Here is a 22,622-nt window from a genome sequence, read left to right as displayed (position 1 = left end):
TTCTTATAAGTGGATTCATACAGTGTTTGTCCTTTTGTGATGGACTTACTCCGCTGAGCATAACATCTTAAGGTTCACCCTTGTTTTTGCATGGGTCGGAATTTCTTGCCTTTTCAAGGCCCGATGACTGTACATTATGTAGAGATCAGATAGAGCTCATTCATTCCTTAACCCTTGGCCACTTGGGTTGCTTTTGCCTTTGGAACCATTGAATACCAGTTTTTTTTTTTTTTTTTTTTTGTATATCTTCAGTTCTTTTGGGTTGAATCTTTTAAAACTACAAACTTATGCTCATGGATTGATTTTGAATTTTTAATGAAATGGGGAAAAGAAAATAAGTAGTCACATCCATGATATCAAGGTTTCCTCACTTGTGGTGCTTTCTTCTGGGATGTGGTATCACATGGGGGGCAAAAAACCAACCTCCCAGAGAAGAGCAAACCCAGTCTGTCTGAGGCTTGCTCAGGCTCTCCCTCTGGAATCAAGATTCCCATCCGTCTCTGCCAGGCCAGAACTCCCACGTTGGAGGTCGTGGGCAGAGGTGTGGCATCATGGTTCAGATTGCAGCCTCAGAATGCAAAGGTGGATGCTACGTGTCACTGCACATGAAGTGCTTACCGTCAGGTGAGCCCTTAGCAAACGTCCAGTAAGTATTAACCATTGCTATTATTGTCTCATCCTCTAGGCGGTTCCCCCAACCCCTGAATAGTTGTATAGGCCAAGTGAGAGGTGGTGTGTACACCCCTTGGCAGGAGTGTGAACCGCACTGTATATGAGAGTCTAGAAATATAATGGATTACCCTATAACTTGTTGGCTGGATTGAGATTTATGCCTGGTTAACGTCCCTTGATTTCAGTGGTCTGGTGTATGACAGGGGCCTGAACATGTTAAGATGGATTATTTTTCCTGCAGTGAACATGTGTTACTTTTATAATTTGAGAAAGTAAACTCGTGGAAGAACAAAGAGGAGCCCTAGCCACAGGGTCTGAGAGCCACGCTAAAAAATGTGCCTCGGTGGCTTAATGCAGCTCCAGTGAGAGGGGCTGCCCGGCGTGCTTGGTACATTGGTGCGTTCCGTTTCTCAGCGGTGTCGGTCAGCCACCCAGGAAGTACTGAGAATCTAAAGTGGACCTCATTGGATTCTGGACTTTTTGTGGTTTTGGAGAAACAGGAGGGAGCTTTTGCCTTTTAGGAGTTTCTAGGGCTTCCCAGCTGACTCAGTGGTAAAGAAGCCACCTGCCAATGCAGGAAACCCAGGTTTGATCTCTGTGTCAGGAAGACTCCTTAGAGGAGGAAATGGCAACCCACTCCAGTATTCTTGCCTGGGAAATCCAGATCCCCTGGACAGAGGAGCCTGGTGGGCTACAGTCCATGGGGTCACAGAAGAGTTGAACATGACTTAGCAACCAAACAGCAGCAGTCTGGGTAGACAGTCAACGTCAACGTCTGATGTTCCATTAATCACCCTGACAGCCCCCATCACCATGACCACGTACACAGCGTGTCTCTGCACCGGGCCTCTGCTGGTAGCTTCGTCTGTTTCCTCTCTGAATCCTCCATGTTTCCCCTGCAGGATGGGTGTGTTATTACATCCCCTCTTTACCAAGCAGGAGACTGAGGGGCAGCCAAGGGCCTTGCAGAAAGGGGCCGAGCTGATGTTTGAACCCACGTCCAGCAGACTCTGGCTCTTAAGCCTTTTACACTGTCGCGTCCGTCTCAGTCTTGTTGACACACATTCTTCCTTTCTTTCTGGCCATGCCACTTGGCTTGTGGGATCTTAGTTCCCAGGCAGGGATTGAACCCTGGCCACGGCAGTGAAAGTGCAGAGTCCTACCACCGGGGAAGTCCCAGCTCATTTCCTTTTTAAAAAAGTGCACGACCTCTGCCTGGGGGATGGCGCAGAGTCCTAGCACTGAGGCAGTCCAGAGAAATTTCCCCGCGGCCTTTTGAAATTTCGGGAGGCTCTTTTTAAAGGCAGGTCATACGGTGATTTCCCAAGGAAGATTTGATGCCCATAAACCCCACCTTACAGACAAGCAGTTGTGCCTCTGATAAGCATGGCACTGCTGCTATAGGGATGAACAGCGGACATTACACGTCTTTGTTCGGAATAAAATGATTGAGAGGTTTAGAGGGAAAACTCTGATTGTCATCCACGGCTCTCCACACCCAGGTGACCAGTGTTAGCAGCTCGGGTTGGCCCTGTGTCCTCACTCAGACAACCACGTTCAGATCCAGATCATCCTCCTCCCTCCCCCCTCCCCCCCCCTACAAAATGGAACCACATCACAAATATATCTGGTACTAGTGGAATTCTGGCTCTTAGACATATCTGTGTTTTGAAATGAACAGCTTTACAAATAGCATTCGGAGCCATCCGGGTCATCTTGCATCTCTGTTGACAAGCTGGCCCTCGTGGGTCCGTAGAGTGTGGTCAGGTCCAGAGCTCTGTTCAGCAAATGCCTTTGCACCACTTAGATCGTGGCAAAGAAATCGCTCCTTCTGGCATGCCTTACTGCCTGTTTTTTATTCCAGCAACAGAGTGGTTCTCACTCTGAGACTGCTTTTCACTTTAAGGGGAAGAACACAACTCTCCAGTTTCCATCAAAGCCTCTGATGGACTGCATCACAGGTGCAGGTGGAGATGTGCTTGGCGATGGGCGTGATGACAGTTCTGGTTGTAGGCAGCAGTCACTCCCAGCTGTCCCTGTGCATGCGTTATATATTTAGATGATCCCTCGCAAGAGAGATGCGACGTCTAAACAGGTGAGCAGATTTCTCTGGCAAGACCTGTAGGAGATGGAAACTTCTAGTGAACAGACTTTCTGATTTGAAAAAGAAGGCAGGATCTCACTTTGTATTTGCCTTTAAAAAACTATCCTAGGGACTTCTGTGGTGGTCCAGTGGCCGGGACTCCACACTTGCAAAGCAGATGTCTGCTCAGGCAACCAGATCCTGCATGCTACAGCTAAAGATCCCACATGTCGCAACTAAGACCTGGTGTAGTCAAATAAATAAATATTAAAAAATTATCATATCTTTAATGCATGAGGCGAGAATATAAAGTAGCTTATATTCTTCTGTTTAGTCCTCACAAGAGGTATTACCCCCTTTTACAGATGAGGAAACTGAGGCTCAGAGCCATGAAGTCATGTGCCTGCGATTTCACTCTGCCTAGTGCCAAAGCCCGGGTATGAACCCGGGATGCACTTGTGTCTCTGCCCACGCTTCTGTACTTCTGGTATGTTTGTCGCTCAGTCGCGTCCATCTCTTTGTGACCCAATGGACTGCTTGGAAGCAGGAAGCCTGCCAGGTTCCTCTGTCCATGAAATTCTCCAGGCAAGAATACTGGAGTGGGTGGCCATTCCCTTTTCCAAGGGATCTTCCTGACCCAGGGATTGAACCTGGGTCTCCAGCATTGCAAGTGGATTCTTTGCTGTCTGAGCCACAGGGGAAGCCTTCTCATCCTATATAATTACTTGTCTATTAGAAACAGTATCCCCCTTGATCCCATAGTTCCTGGTCCTATTCTTGAAGGATACAGATAAGTATGCACCCGTTGGGGCAGTGATGTGGGTGTAGATGTCACGTGCTAGGATGTTGTTTGGAGAAGGCAATGGCACCCCACTCCAGTACTCTTGCCTGGAAAATCCCATGGATGGAGGAGCCTGGTGGGCTGCAGTCCATGGGGTCGCTAAGAGTCGGACACGACTGAGCGACTTCACTTTCACTTTTCACTTTCATGCATTGGAGAAGGAAATGGCAACCCACTCCAGGGTTCTTGCCTGGAGAATCCCAGGGATGGGGGAGCCCGGTGGGCTGCCGTCTCTGGGGTCGCACAGAGTTGGACATGACTGAAGCGACTTAGCAGCAGCAGCAGCAGCAGGATGTTGTTTAGGTAACATTTTCTTCGCTTGGCTATCACGTGTCCCCTGTTTCTAACCAGAGAATCATCTATCTGTGAGGTGACTAGGTATCAGGCTTTTGGAAAATAAGGTTTAAACCTTCTGGAGAGTTTGAAATTTATAGTTACCCACCAGCAGGCAACCAAATATGCATGCCTGCATGCGTGTGTGCATGCATGCGTGTGTGTCTGTGTGTGTGCGTTTGATGCATTCAGGGAGGCAGGTTTCCTCTGGGGTTTTAGCACGTGGCCTGGGAAGTCTGTCAGGTAGAAGTTAGTGACACGGTGGCCAGTGGGCTCAGGAGCCAGGGCGGCAGTGTGGTGAGTCTGGGAGAGCTTGGGGCTTTGAAGTCAGGCAGACGGTGGTTTGCAGTACCAAGTACATTGATTGCAGTGTTGTAAAAGAAGCCACACCCCCACTTCCTCATCTCTCTGCAGGAGATCCTGCATGGTGGTGGTTCAGGCCGTGTACAATATGATAGAAATCATTTGCTCATCAGGCTCAATGAACAGTAGCTTTCCCCCTTTCTGCTGCCTGTAGATGTTCTGTGCTGCAGCCTGAGACCTGGGCACGGAGGTGGAACCTTCTCTCGCTCCAGTCGGGAGCAGCTATTCCTTTTCAGTGCCAGGATCTCTTGTCTGTTTCACCACCTTTCCCCACAAGTACTGTGGCTTGGCTTTTCATGGAAACTCCGGGTTGAATCAAGATTTCTCAGTCTGGGGGGGGCAAGTACTCCCTTCCCCAAGGTTGAAATGGGCTGACTAGCAGCCTGAGTTCATCTGGTCCCCATCCCTGAGAAGCCTGAACACGTTCAGTGATAACTCAGAAAGCCCCCAAGAGAAGCTGTCCTGAGAGATGCCGGAGGCTTGCTGCCCTGGTGACACCTGGTGCTGTGACGCTGGAGCCGTGCTGTAACCTGGGGTCAGGGAGACGAACCAGCTCCCCTGACCCCAGCCTGTGCTTGACTTTCTGGGCTCACGAACGCTTGCTGAACAAAAGTCTGAGCCAGAGACTGGGTGTGTCCCCTCTAGTTACTCTGCTGCCGGTGGAGCTGGGGCAGGAGCATGTGGGGAGGGAACAGAGGCTTGGGTTTCATCCTGAACCTGCCCTTTGGTACCTGTCTGACCTTGGGCTCATGCTGTAATGCCTTGGAAACTCATTTTTCTGGGGTTAGTAATATCTACCATGTATGTTCACTGTGAGAACAGTGCGTAATATATATAGTAACGTGCTCAGCAGTGTGCATGGCAAGGCAGAAGGGGTTGAAGGATGACCCCAGTGGTAATGGCATCTGGACCCCTGGCTTCACATGAACTGAGTGCTTTGCCTGCGTTATGGTGTTTCATCCTGTGACTGTTTTGGAAAAGACCCTGATGCTTGGGAAGGTTGAAGGCAAAAGGAGAAGGGGGGTGGCCGAGGATGAGACGGTTAGATAGAATCACCAACTCAATGCACATGAGTTTGAGCAAACTCCAGGAGATAATGAAGGACAGGGAAGCCTGGTGTCCTGCAGTCCATGGGGTCACAAAGAATCAGGCACGACCTAGCAACTGAACAACAAAAACCAGGGTTATTATGAAAGGGCTTCCCTGGTGGCTCAGTGGTAAAGAATGTGCCTGCCAATGCAGGAGACACAGGAGACATGGGTTTGATCACTGGGTTGGGAAGATCCCCTGGAGGAGGAAATGGCAACCCACTCCAGTATTCTTGCTGGGATAATCCCACGGATAGAGGAGCCTGACGGGCTGCAGTCTGTGGGGTCTCAAAGAGTCAGATGTGACTGGGAGACTTAGTGTGCGTGCGTGCCTAGTGCCTGGCATGTATTGAATTGTAAGTAGCCAGTTGCTGAGTGAGTGGATGAAAGACTTGCCCAGGGTCGCTCTCTGGTAAGTGGTGGAACCAGACTTTGCACTTGGTGTCTGTCTGATGGCGGAGCACACGCTGTCTTCAGCGTACCATCCCCTTCCCGCAGCAGCAAGTGGTCAGAATGGTGGATGCTGTTGTTATGAAGACTCATTCCTTTGCTGGACCAGGTGTGGGTCCCTGCTGCCTTGTGAGGTCACTGTCACCATACCCAGGAAGAGTGGTTCTCCTTTGGAGCCTCCAGGTGTCCCTATTTCCCACCATAGCACACCCGACCGGCGGTCACAGGACCTGGCATACCTCCTCGTGTCCATAAGAACGTTCAAGGGAACCATCTCTGAATTTTAAATGGTTCTTTATCCTCTTCCACTGCCTGCACCTCATACTGTTTGCAGCTGGGGTCATGCTAAGATTGTTCATATTGAAAGGAAAACAGTAATCTTATCATACTGTTTGCCAGGCCACTCTCCGTGGTAGCCGAAGTTTGGCCTAAAATAATTAAGGCAAAAAACCCTATGTGTTCTCTGGTGCCTTGCCTGCTAGTGAGACTGGCTTAGCGTCTGCTTATTTCAGGTGACTTATCACAGATACCTCGGCAGGCTGCAAGGAGGCGAAAGATTCTCATGTTCTCTAAGTGTAAATAACAGTGGTGCTAACAAACCCACAGCTTTTCTAGAACGTGAAAAATAGTTCTGATTTAAAGTGAATGTGTTTGTACCAGACACACTTTCCGTGTCTCTCTGGGTGTAGAGAAGGCTTATTATTTTTGCCAATTTTTTTTCCATTTGGAATCTAACTTGGATAATTAAGCCATCAAGGAAATACATACAGGAGGAGACTGCTGACTGCTCAGCGTTTGTACAAGTAAATAAAGTGTAGATTTCCCTGTGACTAATGCGGATGTTAAGGAGGTCGCCTGGGTTACGAGGTGTTCTGTGCTAGGCAGATAACCTAGATAGCTTCACCTCTGGCACAAACCTCAGCTGGCCAGACTGAGTCCTGTATGGAGGTTTCTGTGAATGGCGCATTTGAAGATGCTTGGTCAACTCCAAAGTGCCGAGTAAGATGAAGCAATATCACTGTTTTATTTTTATGAAGACCCATTGTCTTCATAATTGTGCTTTCAAATTGTGTTTAACAAATTAAATCCAGCCCTTATTCCATTTTGCTTTTGGACTTATGTTTTGGCCTTTTTGACACTGTGTCCCTTACCCCATCCCCCAGCCCGTGGCTGCCGTCTTCCAGGGATGTGTTCTAAAACCCCCAGTGGGTGTCTGAAACTGTGGATAATGCCAGATCCCAGATATGCTTACTTTGTCCTGTACTAATAGGAGGGTTGTATATACAGCATTGAATATACTGGACAAAGAGATGGTTCACGTCCTGAGCAGGGCAGGATGGTACAAGATTTCCCCGTGCTACCCAGAATGGTATGTGATTTAAAACTGAATGAATTATTTCCGGAATTTTCCATTTAATATTTTTGGACCACAATTGACCACAGGTATCTGACACCATAGAAATTAAATTGCAGATGGGGGCAGGCTACTGTTCCACCTAAGTTTCTCATCCACGGTTGAAATATCTAAACATGTGGGTCAGAGTTTCTTTCGGTCCTCTTTGTGAAGCGCTTGAGCAGGGCACAAGGTCAAGTTCCAAACACTGTCAGAATAACCCAAACTATGGATGGAGATTGTTAATGAGAAAGTTTAGGCTTGAGATGGCATTGCTAGCCCGTGTTTTTAAGTCTTGTATTCTAGAATTCAGAGTGATCTCTTTTGGACCCAAATTGTTTCTTCCTGGGCTGTTGAGTTGTCTTTCTGTGCCCAGATTTAATAGATCACTCTCAGGAAACGGATATCTTAAAACAGCAACAACAAACGTGTAGTGCAGTCAGTCACAGAGGTGTGTGTCTGTTGTGCAGATTTGATGTGCAGGAGTCAATGCCGGTTACCCTCTCCAAGGTGACTGGTTTGCTGGAGGATGTGCGAAGAGGAGGAAGCGACGCTGTAAGCTGCTGTTTTTGGCTCTCACATGACTTGATGTTACAGGTTTATTGTGCTGCTTTCCTTGAACACCTGCGTGTTCTCTTGCTCCCATGGCAGGTGAAATCTTTGGGACTTGAAAACACACTGATCAGATGTGATGCTTGTACAAACTTCAACTAAAGGGACAAGTGGCTTCCGGTGCCTCGCCCCAGATTCACCTTGCCAGTGGAGAGGTGGCTCCCCTCACTTTCCTAATTTTGATCTGTAAGCTGCATTCACCTGTTGATGGACACTTAGGCTGGGTCCATGTCTTGGCTATTGTAAATAATGTGCTGCTATGAACACTGGGGTGTATGTTTTTTTTTTTTTTCCAAATTAGTGTTTTAATTTTCTTTGGGTATGTATCCAGGAGTGGAATTGCTGGATCATATGCTAGTTCTATTTTTAGCTTTTTGAGGAATCTCCATGCTGTTTTCCACAGAAGCTGCACCAGTTTGCTTTCCCACCAGCATTTATTGTTTGTGAGCTTTTGATGATTAGCTGTTTTGATAGGGGTAATGCTGCATTGTGGTTTTGATTTTCATTTCTCTGACGATTAGCAATGTTGAGCATCTTTCCATGTGTCTGTTTGCCATCTGTATATCTTTTTTTTTAATGTCTATTTAGGTCTTCTGACCATTTTAAAATTGGGTTGTTTGTTTTTTAGATATTGAGCTGTAGAGAGCTGTGTATATATTTTGGATATTAACCCCTTATTGGTTATGTGAAAGTCGCTCAGTTGTGTCTGATTCTTTGTGACCCCATGTACTATACAGTCCATGGAATTCTCCAGGCCAGAATACTAGAGTGGGCAGCCTTTCCCTTCTCCAGGGGATTTTCCCAACCCAGGGATAGAACCCTGGTCTTCCACATTGTAGGAGGATTCTTTACCAGCTGGGCCACAAGGAAAGCCCAAGAATACTGTAGAGGGTAGCCTATCCCTTCTCCAGCAGATCTTCCTGACCCAGGAATCGAACTGGGGTCTCCTGCATTGCAAGTGGATTCTTTACCAACTGAGCTATCAGGGAAGTCCTGATACAAATAAAAAATTGGTTATGTTATTTGCAAATATTTTCTCCTTTTGGTAGCTTGTCCTTTTTGTTGTAGCTGATGGTTTCCTTTGTTGTGCAAAAGCTCTTAAGTTTAATTAGATCCCGTTTGTTTATTTTTTGCTTTGCTTCCTTTGCCTTAGGAACATTGAAAAAATATTGCTACACTTTATGTTGAACAGTCTTCTGCTTGTGTTTTCTTTTAGGATTTTTGTACTTTCTGGTCTTATATTTAGTTCTTTAGTCCATTTTGAATTTATTTTTGTACATGGTATGAGAGAATGTTCTAATTTCCTTCTTATACATGTATCTGTCCAGTTTTCCCAGCATCACTAGTTGAAAAAACTATCTTTTCCCCATTGTATATTCTTGCCTCCTTTGTTTTAGATTAATTGACCAAAAGTGTGTGGGTTTATTTCTGGGCTTTCTATTCTGTTCTGTTGATCCTGCTGTCCTTTTTTATGTGAGTACCATACTGTTTTGATTGCTGTAGCTTTGTAGTATTGTCTGAAATCAAGGGAGTGTGATGCCTCCAGCTCTGTTCTTTCTTAAGATCGTTTTGTTTATTTGGGTCCTTTTGTATTTCCATACAAATTTTAGGAGTGTTTTAGTTCTGTGAAGAATGCCATTGGTATTTTGACAGGGGTTGCATTGAATCTTAGGTTGCCTTGAGTGTTGTGGTCGTTTTACCAATGTTAGCTTTTCCGCTGCATGGACGCAGTGTACCTTTCTCCCTCTTCGTGTTGTCTTCAGTCGCTTCCGTAGGTGTGTTATAGTTTTCTGAGTACAGATTTTTTACCTCCTTGGCTAGATTTATTCCTAGGTATTTTATTCTTTTTTATGTGACAGTGAGTGGAATTGTTTTTTAAATTTATCTTTTTTTTATAGTTCACTATTAATGTATAGAAATACAATAGATTTCTGATCATTATTTTTGTATCTTGTAACTTTACTGAGTTCATTAATGAACTCTAGTAGTTTTTTAGTGGTGTCTTCTGGATTTTCTATATATAATATCATGTCATCAGCAAACAGTGACAGTGTTACTTCTTCCTTTCCAATTTGGATTCCTTTTATTTCTCTTTCTTGTCTGATTACTAAGGCTAGGACTTCCAATGCTATGCTGAACAAAAGTGGTGAGTGGGAATCCTTATTTTATTCTTGATCTTAGAGGAGATGCATTCAGCTTTTTATTTGAAAATTAAAGATTTTTTTCACCAAATGAAATTGAATGTAGTTTTTCAGAGAATTGAGTTTTAGTACAATATGAGCTTTGTCAATAAAAGACCTGATGCTTCCAGCCACCATCTTTCCCCATTTCCCGCTCCTCACAAGCAAATGCTTTAAACCATTAAAAAAAAAATTATTATTTTTGGCTGGGTCTACATTGTGGCGAGCAGGCTTTCTCTAGCTGCGGCAAGTAGGGGCTCTTCTTCATTGTAGCTTCTCATTGCAGTGGCTTCTCTTGCTGCAAAGCACGGGCTCTAGGCCCACAGGCTACAGTACTTATGCACACGGGTTTAGTTGCTCTGAGGCATGTGGAATCTTTCCGGACCAGGGGTCAAACCTGTGTTCCTTATCCACAGTTCTTATCCCCTGTGCCACCAGGGAATTCCTCCTTTAAGCTTTTTAACCGATTCAGTAGTTACCTTGATATCTCTGAATAATTTGTCTATTGTTTCTTGTTGATTTTTTTTTTTTTAAGTTGTTCAGTTCAGTTCAGTTGCTCAGTCGCGTCCGACTCTTTGTGACCTCATGGACTGCAGCATGCCGGGCTTCCCTGCCCATCACCAACTCCCAGAGCTTGCTCAAACTCCTGTCCATCGAGTTGGTGATGTCATCCAACCGTCTCATCCTCTATCGTCCCCTTCTCCTCCTGTTTATTGATTTCTTATTGTGGAAGATGAAGGGTAGCATTCTCGGGTTACTCACACCCTTGAAATATGTGTGTACACGCACATATGAACACACACAAACACACACCCTCCAGTTGTCATATAATCTAGCACAGTCATGTAATCATTTTGGTTCAATCAGTGGTCCACGATTACATTGTTATGACTCTGAAAATGCTCTCCACAGCTCAACCATGAGATACGTACATGATTAGTATTTTTGGACAGCTTTTACATTTCTTCAAAGTTAATGCTTAACTGTTTTGAGTTTTAAAATTTTTTTGGTATTATGTGTACTTTTCACTAATTCAACTCCAGATGCTCCCTCAGTTGTATAAATCTCAGTATTTTCAAACACTTGAGTCATCAGTGTCATCCTGAGATGGTCTCTCCTGGAAGTGTTCCAACCTTTAGCTGGAAGGAGCCTGACTCCTCTGTGCGTCTGTACTCTGCAATTCACTCCTCCTTTATCGCAGTGTATTTCATATGCTGTACCAGTCAGCCCTTCACAGTGCACAGTTCAGTGCTTTTTGGTACGTTCGCAAGGTTGTCCAAGTATCATTTTCTAGAACATTTTTATTACCCCAGAAAGAAACCCAATACTCATGAGCAATCACTCCCCATCACTCCTTCCTCCCAGCTCTGGAAACCAGTACCTACTCTGGACGTTTCATGATATCATACAGTATGATGCCTCTGTGGCTGGCTTTATTCACTCAGCATCATGTTTTCAAGGTACCTCCATAGTGTGACAAGGGTCAGCACTTCATTCCTTTTTAAAGCTGAATAATAATCCACTGGGCTTCCCTTGTGGCTCAGCTGGTAAAGAAACCTCCTGCGATGCGGGAGACCTGGGTTTGATCCCTGGGTTGGGAAGACCCCCTGGAGAAGGGAAAGGCTACCCACTCCAGAATTCTGGCCTGGAGAGTTCCATGGACTACAGTCCATGGGGTTGCAAAGAGTCAGACACGAATGAGCGACTTTCACTTTCACACGATCCATTGTGTTGGCGCACTACACTTGTCTATCCATTTATCCATGATGGCCCTGTGGGTTTCTTTCACTATTGTTGTCATGAAGGATTTTCTCACAACTCACTTTTGTGTTGGATCCCCGGTATCTTGGCATCTCTGTTCCTCATCTTAAATTTCTTCTCTTCTTTGGGTGGGAGATAAAAATTTTGAGACATTGCTTGTCTGTAAACGTCATTAGCATTTCTCACATGGTTCAGCTCTGTAGATAATTCTAGGTTGGAAATCATTCTTCTCAGGATGTTGAAGATATGGCCCTTTATTGTCTTCTAGCTTACACTGATGTTGTTTAGAAATCCTATGCCATTTCTAATTTCTTGTCCTTTGTAAAAATTCTCCTTCCACTCTGGGCACTTACACCCTCTCATCTTCATCTCTGGTGTTCTGGAACTTCACTGTTAGCTTGTGATCCTCTCTCGTTGCCGAGCTTGTCCTCATGGAGCTCTTTCCCACTGAGCTCTTCGACCTCAGCACTCACGTCTGGGACATTTTGGTTCTGGGACATTTCTTGAATTGTGTCTCTGACTTCCTCCTCTGCTGTTATTTTATGTTTTCTTTCTTGAGCCCTTCTCCCTTGGTAACTCGTGATTGCCTCTCTGATTCCCTGTCATCCTTCGGCTCTGCTGTCTAGAGGTTTCTTTGCCTTCTGCTCCCTTGTGCCTGGTGTTGCATTTCTCTTGTCATGGATTTGCTTTCCAAAGGGCTTTCTTGCACTCTGTGGGGTTTTTTTTTTCCCCAAATATCCTTCTCTTCCATTTCTCAACTTGCCCCTTCTCTTCTCTCTGGGAGTGTGACACATAGCTTGCTTTTGAAGTGTTCTTCTTGCTTAATAATTTTCCTTTCCTACAGCTTGATTTCTCTGTTTGTTTATTCTAGTCCCTGTCTTTCATTTTAGGGGCTTGCCTCAAATATGAGGTGATTCCTGACCATCTGCTGACATGCAAGAGTGAGGCGCTAAAGCACTGATTAAAAACTATCCCTGATCATTTCCTGGTGGGGTGGTGGGGCTGTGCCCTTTCCCAGAAAACCCTCGCACATTGAGCCCTTTAGGTCTTTTCTCTTAGCTGGTAGATTCTTAGGATCGTGCTATCAGTCCCCTTGCCTAGAGGTATATGCCTGCTCCTCTGGGAGTTGGGTAGAGGGGTCGGGCGGGCTCCCTTGGTGGCTCAGATGGTAAAGAATCTGCCTGCAATGTGGGAAACCCAGGTTCAATCCCTGGGTCAGGAAGATCTCCTGGAGAAGGGCATGGCAACCCACGCCAGTATTCTTGCCTAGAGAAATCCACAGACAGAGGAGCCTCGTGGGCTATAGTCCATGGGGTCCCAAAGAGTTGGACACGACTGAGTGACTAACACACTGGGAGTTGGGAAGGGGAGAAAACTGGGAGAACTTTAAAAATTTATTACGTATTATTTTAGCCTCTATTGTGAGTAAGATACCCCTACCTTCAATTGAGGCACAGCTACATTTTTTTTTTTACACATTTTCCAAAGAATAAGCTCTTTAAGTCATCTGCTAGTTGCTTCTTAAGACCAACTCATTAATCCCTTCTTTGGACTGTTAGCTGGTGTTTACCCTTACCCCTAGAAGTGTCTTGTTCAGCAGTTTAAACGAGTTGTTCATTTCAGTCAGAGTGTATTTTGGAGTTGCCCACTTGCAGCTGAGAATCAAATTTTCTCAGGTCTGTCGAATTATTCACCAGTTGCTGGTCTGTTCCTCAGCTTTTAAAATTTTGTTTTGTTTTCTTTCTGATTCTCCTTTTCTGTAAGGGTGGTGCCTTTAGAAAGACTTTCAAAAAAATCAATACTTACTCTTTATTGTGTCTCTGTTGTGATGTCCTTGTTCATTCGCTAACTCGTGTCTGACCTTTGCAATCCCATGGACTACAGCACACCAGGCTTCCCTGTCCTTCACCATCTCCCAGAATTTGCTCAAATTCAAGTCCATTGAGTCGGTGATGCCATCTCATCCTCTGTCACACCCTTCTTCTCCTGCCTTTAGTCTTTCCCAGCATCAAGGTCTTTTCCAATGGGTCGACTCTTTGCATCAGGTGGCCAAAGTATTGGAGCTTCAGCATCAGTCCTTCCAAAGAATATTCAGGACTGATTTCCTTTAGAATTGACTGACTGATCTCCTTGCAGTTCAAGGGACTCTCAAGAGTCTTTTCCAACACCACCATTCAAAACCATGAATTCTTCAGCGCTCAGCTTTGTTTATGGGTTGACCCTCATATCCATACTTGACTACTAGAGAAACCATAGCTTTGACTAGACAGACCTTGGTCGGCAAAATAACGTCTGTGCTTTTTAATATGCTCTCTAGTTTTGTCATAGCTTTTCTTCCAAGGAGCAAGCATCTTTTAACTTCATGGCTGCAGTCATCATCTGTAGTGATTTTGGAGCCCCTCAAAATAAAGTCTCTCACTGTTTCCACTGTTTCCCCACCTACTTGCCATGAAGTGATGGGACCCGATGCCATGATCTTCCTTTTTTGAATGTTGAGCTTTAAGCCAGCTTTTTCAGTCTCCTCTTCCACTTTCATCTAAAGGGCGCTTTAGTTCCTCTTCGTCTTCTGCCACAAGGGTGGTGTCATCTGATTATCTGAGGTTATTGATATTTCTCCCAGCAAGTGTCTTGATTCCAGCTTGTGCTTCATCCAGCCCAGCATTTCACATGATGTCCTCTGCATATAAGTTAAATAAGCAGGGTGACAATATACAACCTTGATGTACTCCTTTCCTAATTTGGAACCAGTCCATTGTTCCATGTCCAGTTCTAACTGTTGCTTCCTGACCTGCATATAGATTTTTCAGAAGGCAGGTCAGGTGGTCTGGTATTCCCGTCTCTTTCAGAATTTTCCACAGTGTGTTGCGATCCACACAGTCAAAAGCTTTGTCATAGTCAATAAAGCAGAAATAGATGTTTTTCTGGAACTCTCTTGCTTTTTCCATGATCCAGTGGATGTTAGCAGTTTGCTCTCTGGTTCCTCTGCCTTTTCTAAAACCAGCTTGAACATCTGGAAGTTCACGGTTCACATATTGCTGAAGCCTGGCTTGGAGAATTTTGAGCATCACTTTACTAGCATGTGAGATGAGTGCAATTGTGCGGTAGTTTGAGTCTTTGGCATTGCCTTTCTTTGGGATTGGAATGAAAACTGACCTTTTCCAGTCCTGTGGCCATGACTGAGTTTTCCAAATTTGCTGGCATATTGAGTGCAGCACTTTCACAGCATCATCTTTTAGGATTTGAAACAGCTCAACTGGAATTCCATCACATCCACTGGATTTGTTCGTAGTGATGCTTCCTCAGGCCCAGTTGACTTCGCATTCCAAGATGTCTGAGTCTAGCTGAGTGATCACTCCATCATGGTTATCTGGGTCATGAACATCTTTTTTGTATAGTTCTTCTGTGTATTCTTGCCACCTCTTCTTAATATCTTCTGGCTCTGTTAGGTCCATACCATTTCTGTCCTTTATTGTGCCTATCTCTGCATGAAATTGTTCCCTTGGTAACTCTAATTTTCTGAAAGAGATCTATAGTCTTTCCCATTCTATTGTTTTCCTTGATTTGTTTGCATTGATCACTTAGGAATGCTGTCTTATCTCTCCTTGCTATTCTTTGGAACTCTGCATTCATATAGGTATATCTTTCCTTTTCTCCTTTGCATTTTGCTTCTCTTCTTTTCTCAGCCGTTTGTAAGGCCTCCTCAGGAAACCATTTTGCCTTTTTGCATTTCTTTTTCTTGGGGATAGTCTTGATCACTGCTTCCTGTACAATGTCATGAACCTCCGTCCATGGTTCTTTAGGCACTCTGTCTATCAGATCTAATCCCTTGAATCCATTTCTCACTTCCACTGTATAATCATAGGGGATTTGATTTAGGTCATACCAGAATGGTCTAGTGGTTTTCCTTACTTTCTTCAGTTTAACTCTGAATTTGGCAATAAAGAGTTCATGATCTGAGCCACAGTCCACTCCAGGTCTTGTTTTTGCTGACTGTATTGAGTTTCTCTATCTTTGGCTGGCTGCAAAGAATATAATCAGTCTGATTTTGGTATTGACCATCTGGTGATGTCCATGTGTAGAGTTTTCTCTTGTGTTGTTGGAAGAGGGTGTTTGCTATGATCAGTGTATTCTCTTGGCAAAAGTCTGTTAGCTTTTGCCCTGCATCATTTTGTCCTCCAGTTTCATACTTGCCTGTTACTCTAGATATCTTTTGACTTTCTGCTTTTGCATTCCAGTCCTCTATGAGGAAAAGGACGTGTTTTTTTTTTTTTGTTATTAGTTCTAGAAGGTCCTGTAGGTCCTCATAGAACTGTTCACCTTCAACTTCTTCAGCGTTAGTGATTGGGACATAGACTTGGATTACTGTGATATTGAATGGTTTTGGAAACAAGTAGAGATCATTCTCTCATTTTTGAGATGGTACCCAAGTATTGCATTTCAGACTGTTTTGTTGATTATGAGAGCTACTCCATTTCTTCTAAGGGATTCTTGCCCGCAGTGATAGATATAATGGTCATCTGAATTAAATTCACCAATTCTGGTCCATTTTAGTTCACTGGTTCCTAAAATGTTGATGTTCAGTCTTGCCATCTCCTGTTTGACCACATCCAGTTTGTCTTGACTCATGGACCTGACATTTCAGGTTCCTATGCCGTATTGTTCTTTATAGCATTGGACTTTACTTCCATCACCAGTCACATCCACAGCTGGGTGTTGTCTTTGCTTTGGCTCCGTCTCTTCATTCTTTCTGGAGTTATTTCTCCACTCTTCTCCAGTAGCATATCTGGCACCTGTTGACCCGGGGAGTTCATCTTTCAGTGTTGTGTCTTTTTGCCTTTTCATACTGTTTGTGGGGTTCTCAAGGCAAGAATCCTGAAGTGGTTTGCCATCCCCTTCTCTAGTAAACTGTGTTTTGTCAGAACTCTCCACTATGACCCGTCCATCTTGGGTGGCCCTACGCAGCATGGCTCCAAGTTTTATTGAGTTAGATGAGGCTGTGATCCATGTGATCAGTTTGATTAGTTTTCAGTGATTGTGGTTTTCGTTCTGTCTGCCCTCTGATGGATAAGGATAAGAGGCTTATGGATCTTCCTGATGGGAAATCCCTTACGGTTTTATTCCAGCGTGTTCTGTATGGTCACTCAGATGCCCGGACCAGCTGTAGCCTGATGGAGGCTCCATGAAGGGCTGAAGGTGGAGCCACTGATCAGTCCAGGCCCAGAAGCCACTCCCATTTTGCTCAGTCTTTCCCAGTGTTGACTTCTTCCTGAGTGCCTGACTAGCATCCATGCTTCCCACATCCCAGTGGCTGGAGGGCTAGGCGTAGCTTCCTGTTTTGCCTCATTGCCGTCTCATCACACTTGATTGGAGCATCCAGGAGTTTCATCTCAGGACACACAGGTGTCTGCATCCCTGATGCTTATTTTCAGACCTGGTGCTAGTCTGCAGTCTTAAATCACACCACTGGATCTTCTTAACTGCTCATGTGGCCACTTTTCCTACTCTTGTTCTCCTACTTATCTTGGAATGATCTGGCTCTTTTCCAGGTTTTATCTACTTCAATCGTATTTTATCAGTCTCTATTGTAGAAGCAATTTCCATGGGCATCTCCTGTGCAGAGTTTTTTATTGAAGTCTAGTTGATTTACAATGTTGTGTTAGCTTCAAGGATATAGCAGAGTAATTCAGTTGTACATATATATCTTTCTTTTCAGATTCTTTTCCATTATAGGTCATTTTAAGATAGCGAGTGTAGCTCCTTTTATTATACAGTAGGCCCTTGTTGTTTACCTGTTTTATATACAGTCATATATATGTATTAATCCCAAACTCCTGATATACCCACCACTGAACTACCACCTTTGGTAATCATAAGTGTTTTTTCTTTGTCAATCTATTTTTGTTTTGCTAAGAAGTTCATGTGTCTCAGTTCTTTAGATTCCACATATAAATGATACCCTATGACATTTGTCTTTCTCTGTGTGACTTACTGCACTTAGTATGACAATCTCTGGGTCCATACATGTTGCTGCAGATGGCATTATTTCAGGCCTTTCTATGGCTGAATAGTACTTCATCTGTATATGTACCCCGTCTTCTTTACCATTCACCTGCCCGTGGACATTTAGGTTTCTTCCATTTCCTGGCTGTTGTAAATCATCCTGCTGTCAACTGGGATGCATGTATCCTTTCAAATTAAAAGCTTCCTCTGGGTAGATGCCCAGGGTCTAGAATTGCAGGATCCTATGGTAACTCTATTTTAGCTCATACAGCTTAATATCAAAAAAACCAACCCAATCAAAAATGAGCTGAAGACCTAAACAGATAGTTCTCCAAAGAAGACGTACAGATGGTCAACAAGCACATGAAAAGAAGCTCAATATCACTAATTATCACAGAAATACAAATCAAAACTACAGTGAGTCATCACCTCACAGCAGTCAAAATGGCCAGCAATAAGTCCACAGATTGTGAATGCTGAAGATGGTGTGGGACCGTGGGAGCCCTCCTGCACCATTGGTGGGAGTGTAAATTGTTGCAGGCATTATGGAGGACAGTGTGAAGGTTTCTTACAATGCTGTGCTAATTGTTGTGCTGATCTGAGAGCCAGTGTCTCGTGGACATGTCTTTGCATTATCATTGTGCACTGGCTTTGGAGTTTTTCCAGAAGCTCCCTTGATTCTAGATGCTACCTGAGTGGCCCTATTGCCATTTCCCTTCATGCTGTAGGAGGTACTACTTCCCTGAAAAACTTTTTTGTTGAAGAAAAAGAAAATTAACCAACATAGAAGATGCGCATATAGGCTCTTAGATCTTGCCAAAGCATCATCTGTTTCCCCTGAAATGGAAAGTTGCGACAAGATCGTTCCCTAGACTTCTGTGCGTCTATCTCGAGGACAGTTATTCCATTTTTAAATACAGCTTATCATTCACTTTATTGTACTTATGTGAAAATGATGCAATGTGGAAGTAGTTAGTAATTGTGATTTTTTTTTTTTTCTTCTTTAGCAAGAGCTTTCTTTCCAGAGAAGCCATTTGGAAAAGAAGGAAAAAATTCTACAGAAAAAAAATCTAATTGAAGGAATTATAGTTGATTAAGTTACTTATGGAAGTCTTTCTTTTCCCAAAAGTTGTCCCAAATCTTTGGAATGTTGATGGAGAAGTTACAGTCCCTGAGCAGAAACCTGGAGAAGTCGCCGAGGAACTCGCAAGCTCCTATGAAAGAAAGCTCATCGAGGTAAGACTGATGGCATTGATGTGTATCTGCGATGTTGGTTGCTTAGAGGACTTTTCAGACACGGTCCTAATGTGTTTGACAGATGTTAGCAAAACAACCAGTGGACACTGCCCCACCAGCAAACAAAACGTAAAATGGTAAAACCACATTGTAATTGGTATAGAACCCTAAGATGTGGTTCTCTGGAAGGTATCATTTAATGAGAAACCTGTGGTAAGAGAGAACACATATCATGTGAAGAATAAGAAAACAACTGTACCCTTGGATTTGGAGAATATTTAAAACAGAAGAGAGTATCACATCCAACTTTGTGCTGAGAAGTGGGGTAATGGGGATGCAGTGGACTGCTAGAATCCCATGATGTGGCTCATTTCTGGGTTGTCTCTGGCCAGTCTCTCTGACTCTGGGACCTTCCTGGTGGCGTGCGCATCGCTTAGCCAAGAAGGATTCCAGTGGGAAGCCTTCTGGGAGGATGGTGGGACTTGTGGGCTGGTGTCTTCTCTTTGCTTTTGACTTTTCCTGAATTCTTCTGGTTGGTGGTAGCTTGTTAGTTCCATGTTCCTTCCTGGGGCCTCCTGCTTAGGGTAACTCATGCAGGTGAGTTACTGTGGCGCCTGGCCAGGGTGGGTGGTTTTGGTCAGTGGTTCCCCTAACACCTGGAGCATCTCTGCCACCACCACGCCCATCTGTGGACCCTTATTCTGTGGGGTCATGAGACTAGAGTTGGCTGGTGGCAGAAAGCCCAGGTGGAGAGAGGAATGAGCCCCTTACCCTCAGGAGCTGGTGTACTCTGAGTCTCTGGGTGGCAGAAGCTCTCTTTGATCTCTGTATTCTCACTGACCATTTGTTGCCAAGTGGTGACTTTAGCTGAATAGTCCTAGAATGAAAGTATTTGAAATTCTCCTGGGACAGGGACATCTGTGGCTGCTGAATGAGTGACGAGTCACTGAGCTAGGAAGGGTGAAGGGTTCTGGCCAGAGGGAAAGGGCTTGGGAGCTTCTGTCCCTTCAGGGAAACCAGGACAAGGTGTCCACTTGTATGGATGTCGACAGACCTGCCAAGCATAGAGACCAGTGCTCGTGTCCCCGGATTCCTCTGGACTCTGGGCCTTGAGCGGCAATCTAGGGGGCTGACATGCTCATTGGAAGCTCAAGCTTGAAAGGGTCAGGAGGAAGTAACTGCCTGACCCACTGAGGAAGCACCACGGTCCATTCATGGGCTGACTGCTCGGTTGGTTGGCTGGTTGATTCAGTGTTTATTGGGTGCCCTGTCCCCACCCACTGTGACTGTGAGAGGGTCTCACAACCTTACTGTGTTCCAGCATTGACGGGCAGGAAAGGTCTAGGTGTCTGATGTGAAGTTGGTGTCCCACCCCGTGACATCATTGCTCTTGTTGCCTGCAAGAGAGATCGGTGTTGAACTCCTACATCAGAGGGAATGGCAGTCGGGGTAGATTCTTTGTTACCCCTGGGAGAAGAGGAGTCAGTGTCTCTGGTCAATGAGCTCGATGAGAGGTAAGGTTGGGGTGGAGATGGTCCTCCCATGGCGTTCACTACCCTGCATTGATTTTTCATTGTTTTTGTTTTTTGTTTGCAAAGTGAGGTGCTGTCAGCCATGATTCATTTATGAATAGCCTTCGAGCTGGATTTTATCACGACTTCTGCCAAACCCTTTCTGTTGGCCTTAATCGAGCCCATTCTTCGTGATCCTCGTCTGTCATTTTATTAATGGGTCGGTTTTTACCAAGGAAGAGTTGTAAACACACGTTGGAGTGGAGTAATGAAAGGATGTGGGGGAAGAGTCCACGCACTGCTCTTTCCATTTCAAAAGGGCAAAAGAAGCAAAAACATTTCGTTTGAAGTAATACAACTATTTAAAACACCCCAACAGTTGAATGACTCTCCTCTGATTCATCCTAGTGAAATGGGAGTTCCTGAACCTTCTTTCTGTAGGTGTCTTTCAAAGCATTAAAACCATTCCACCCACCTGCACACAGCTGCACCGAAAGCTCAGAACCCAGAGCAACAGCATACATAGTGGCTGGTGAGACTCAGGGGCCCCGGGCTGGAAGGAGTGTGCAAAGATAGTTCCTGACACCCTGTGACGGTCAACTTTTGGAATCAGGATGGAAGAGCGTCCTGGCAGGTGTAGGTTAATCTGGCAGGAAGGAATACTAGTATCAAACATCGTGTAAGAGCCGGGATGATCCTGGCAGCCTGCTGGCAGCACGCACTTTCAGTTCTGCTTGCTGCACTGAGGCGTCACGTCTCTGCACCCTTGCGGTCCTCAGCCAAGTTCCTTGAGGAAGCTGCTGTCCACTGATGAGATTTTGAGACGTGCAGTAGCTTGTCTGGGGTTCCTCAGCTGATAAGAAGCAGGACTGAGTTCAAATCCCTCAGGCCGTCTAGCCCCAGGGCCCAGACCCATCTTCCTGCTGTGTACTAGAAGGCTAGGCTCCCTGAGAAGAGTCTTTGAAGAGAAAGGCTAGGCAGTGGTCCCATTGAGCCAGGCGTGGAGGGAGATGAGGGGGGGCCCCAGCGGTAGCTGACAGACGTGTGGCCCGTCAGCCATTTTGAACCTGCTGGAGGGGTCCTTGCTCACACCCTCACTTACCGCGTGAGGAAGAAACTCGTTCTATCTGCTCGGATACCAACCTGCTTCTGAAGTGACTTGCAGGAGAATGCCAGGCTGGGAGCTCCTCTGGCGACCTGTGGCTGTTGACTTTTTCAGGGTATATTCATTGCCCAGTTTGGCTCCAGCACACAGTAGGAGCTTTACAAGTATTGAATGGGACGACAGCCAGTCAAGTGGGTTCAGCTACTCAGGGTCATGTTCAAAGAGTGATAGACGGACTTCTCTCACCGCTGAGGGTGAGAGAAGGAGTTGTGCAGGGCGTGCCTTCCACTCAGAGCACGCTAGTGGGGGGTCCACATCTAATGAGAGGAGTCAGGGCTCTTTGGAGGAGACACGCGTTTCTCTGGCAGCCCGTTTTAGGGGGAGTTTTGGCTTGGAGAGTCTGGAGGGGACTTTGAGTGACGGATGGGCGGTACCAACTCATCCAGCACATATTTACCGAGTCCCTCCTGAGTGTCCAGCCTTCAGCTTCCTGTTCTCTACCTTCAGTGGCTTCCCTTCCCCCAGGAGCAGCAAGATTGATAACTCTAGAAAGTGAGCCAACAGAGATGTGAGTCTGAAGCAGAGACGTTCCTCAAACGGCTTCTTCCCTAGACTGAGTTTTCCTTCATTTTTGATTGCAGAGTCATTGATGTTTCATCCATGTGAAGCATCTGAAAACCAAGGCTCATCGGTGTAGGTTACACAGATGAACAAGACACAGTATCTGCCTCTGGGGAAGCTCGCCTGGGTGGAGGGTGAGGAAGACATGTCCATTATGATCATTAAGAAACAGGTTTGAAGGGCCAGAGGTGCAGGCATAGAGTGACACCTGCCTCATGGGCGCCTTGAGCTATGCCTTCAGCAGTTTTGCAGTTTGGGTGTCTAATTGGAGCTTCTCAAATGTTCCTCCCCTTTTCTTTGGGACTGTCAATGATGATGCTCAGAAATTTCTTTTGTCCGCTTCCCATCCCTCCTGAAGATCTCAGCATCAGAG

The 22,622-nt window shown here is 45.2% G+C and overlaps 1 protein-coding gene across 4 annotated transcripts in view; it reads left to right on the top strand.

Annotated features, from left to right (window-relative positions):
• SNX29 (sorting nexin 29) overlaps positions 1 to 22,622 on the top strand; it is a 589,615-nt gene that overhangs the window by 274,725 nt on the left and 292,268 nt on the right. For all 4 annotated transcript variants that reach the window (XM_052661385.1, XM_052661396.1, XM_052661389.1 and 1 more), the window contains one exon: positions 18,906 to 19,012. In XM_052661385.1, the coding sequence (XP_052517345.1) occupies positions 18,906 to 19,012 (107 nt within the window). The remainder of the gene's footprint in view (positions 1 to 18,905; positions 19,013 to 22,622) is intronic.

The sequence above is a fragment of the Budorcas taxicolor genome, chromosome 2 (genome assembly GCF_023091745.1).
Source record: "Budorcas taxicolor isolate Tak-1 chromosome 2, Takin1.1, whole genome shotgun sequence".
NCBI lineage: Eukaryota > Metazoa > Chordata > Mammalia > Artiodactyla > Bovidae > Budorcas > Budorcas taxicolor.
This window is presented reverse-complemented; position numbering and strand designations above follow the sequence as displayed.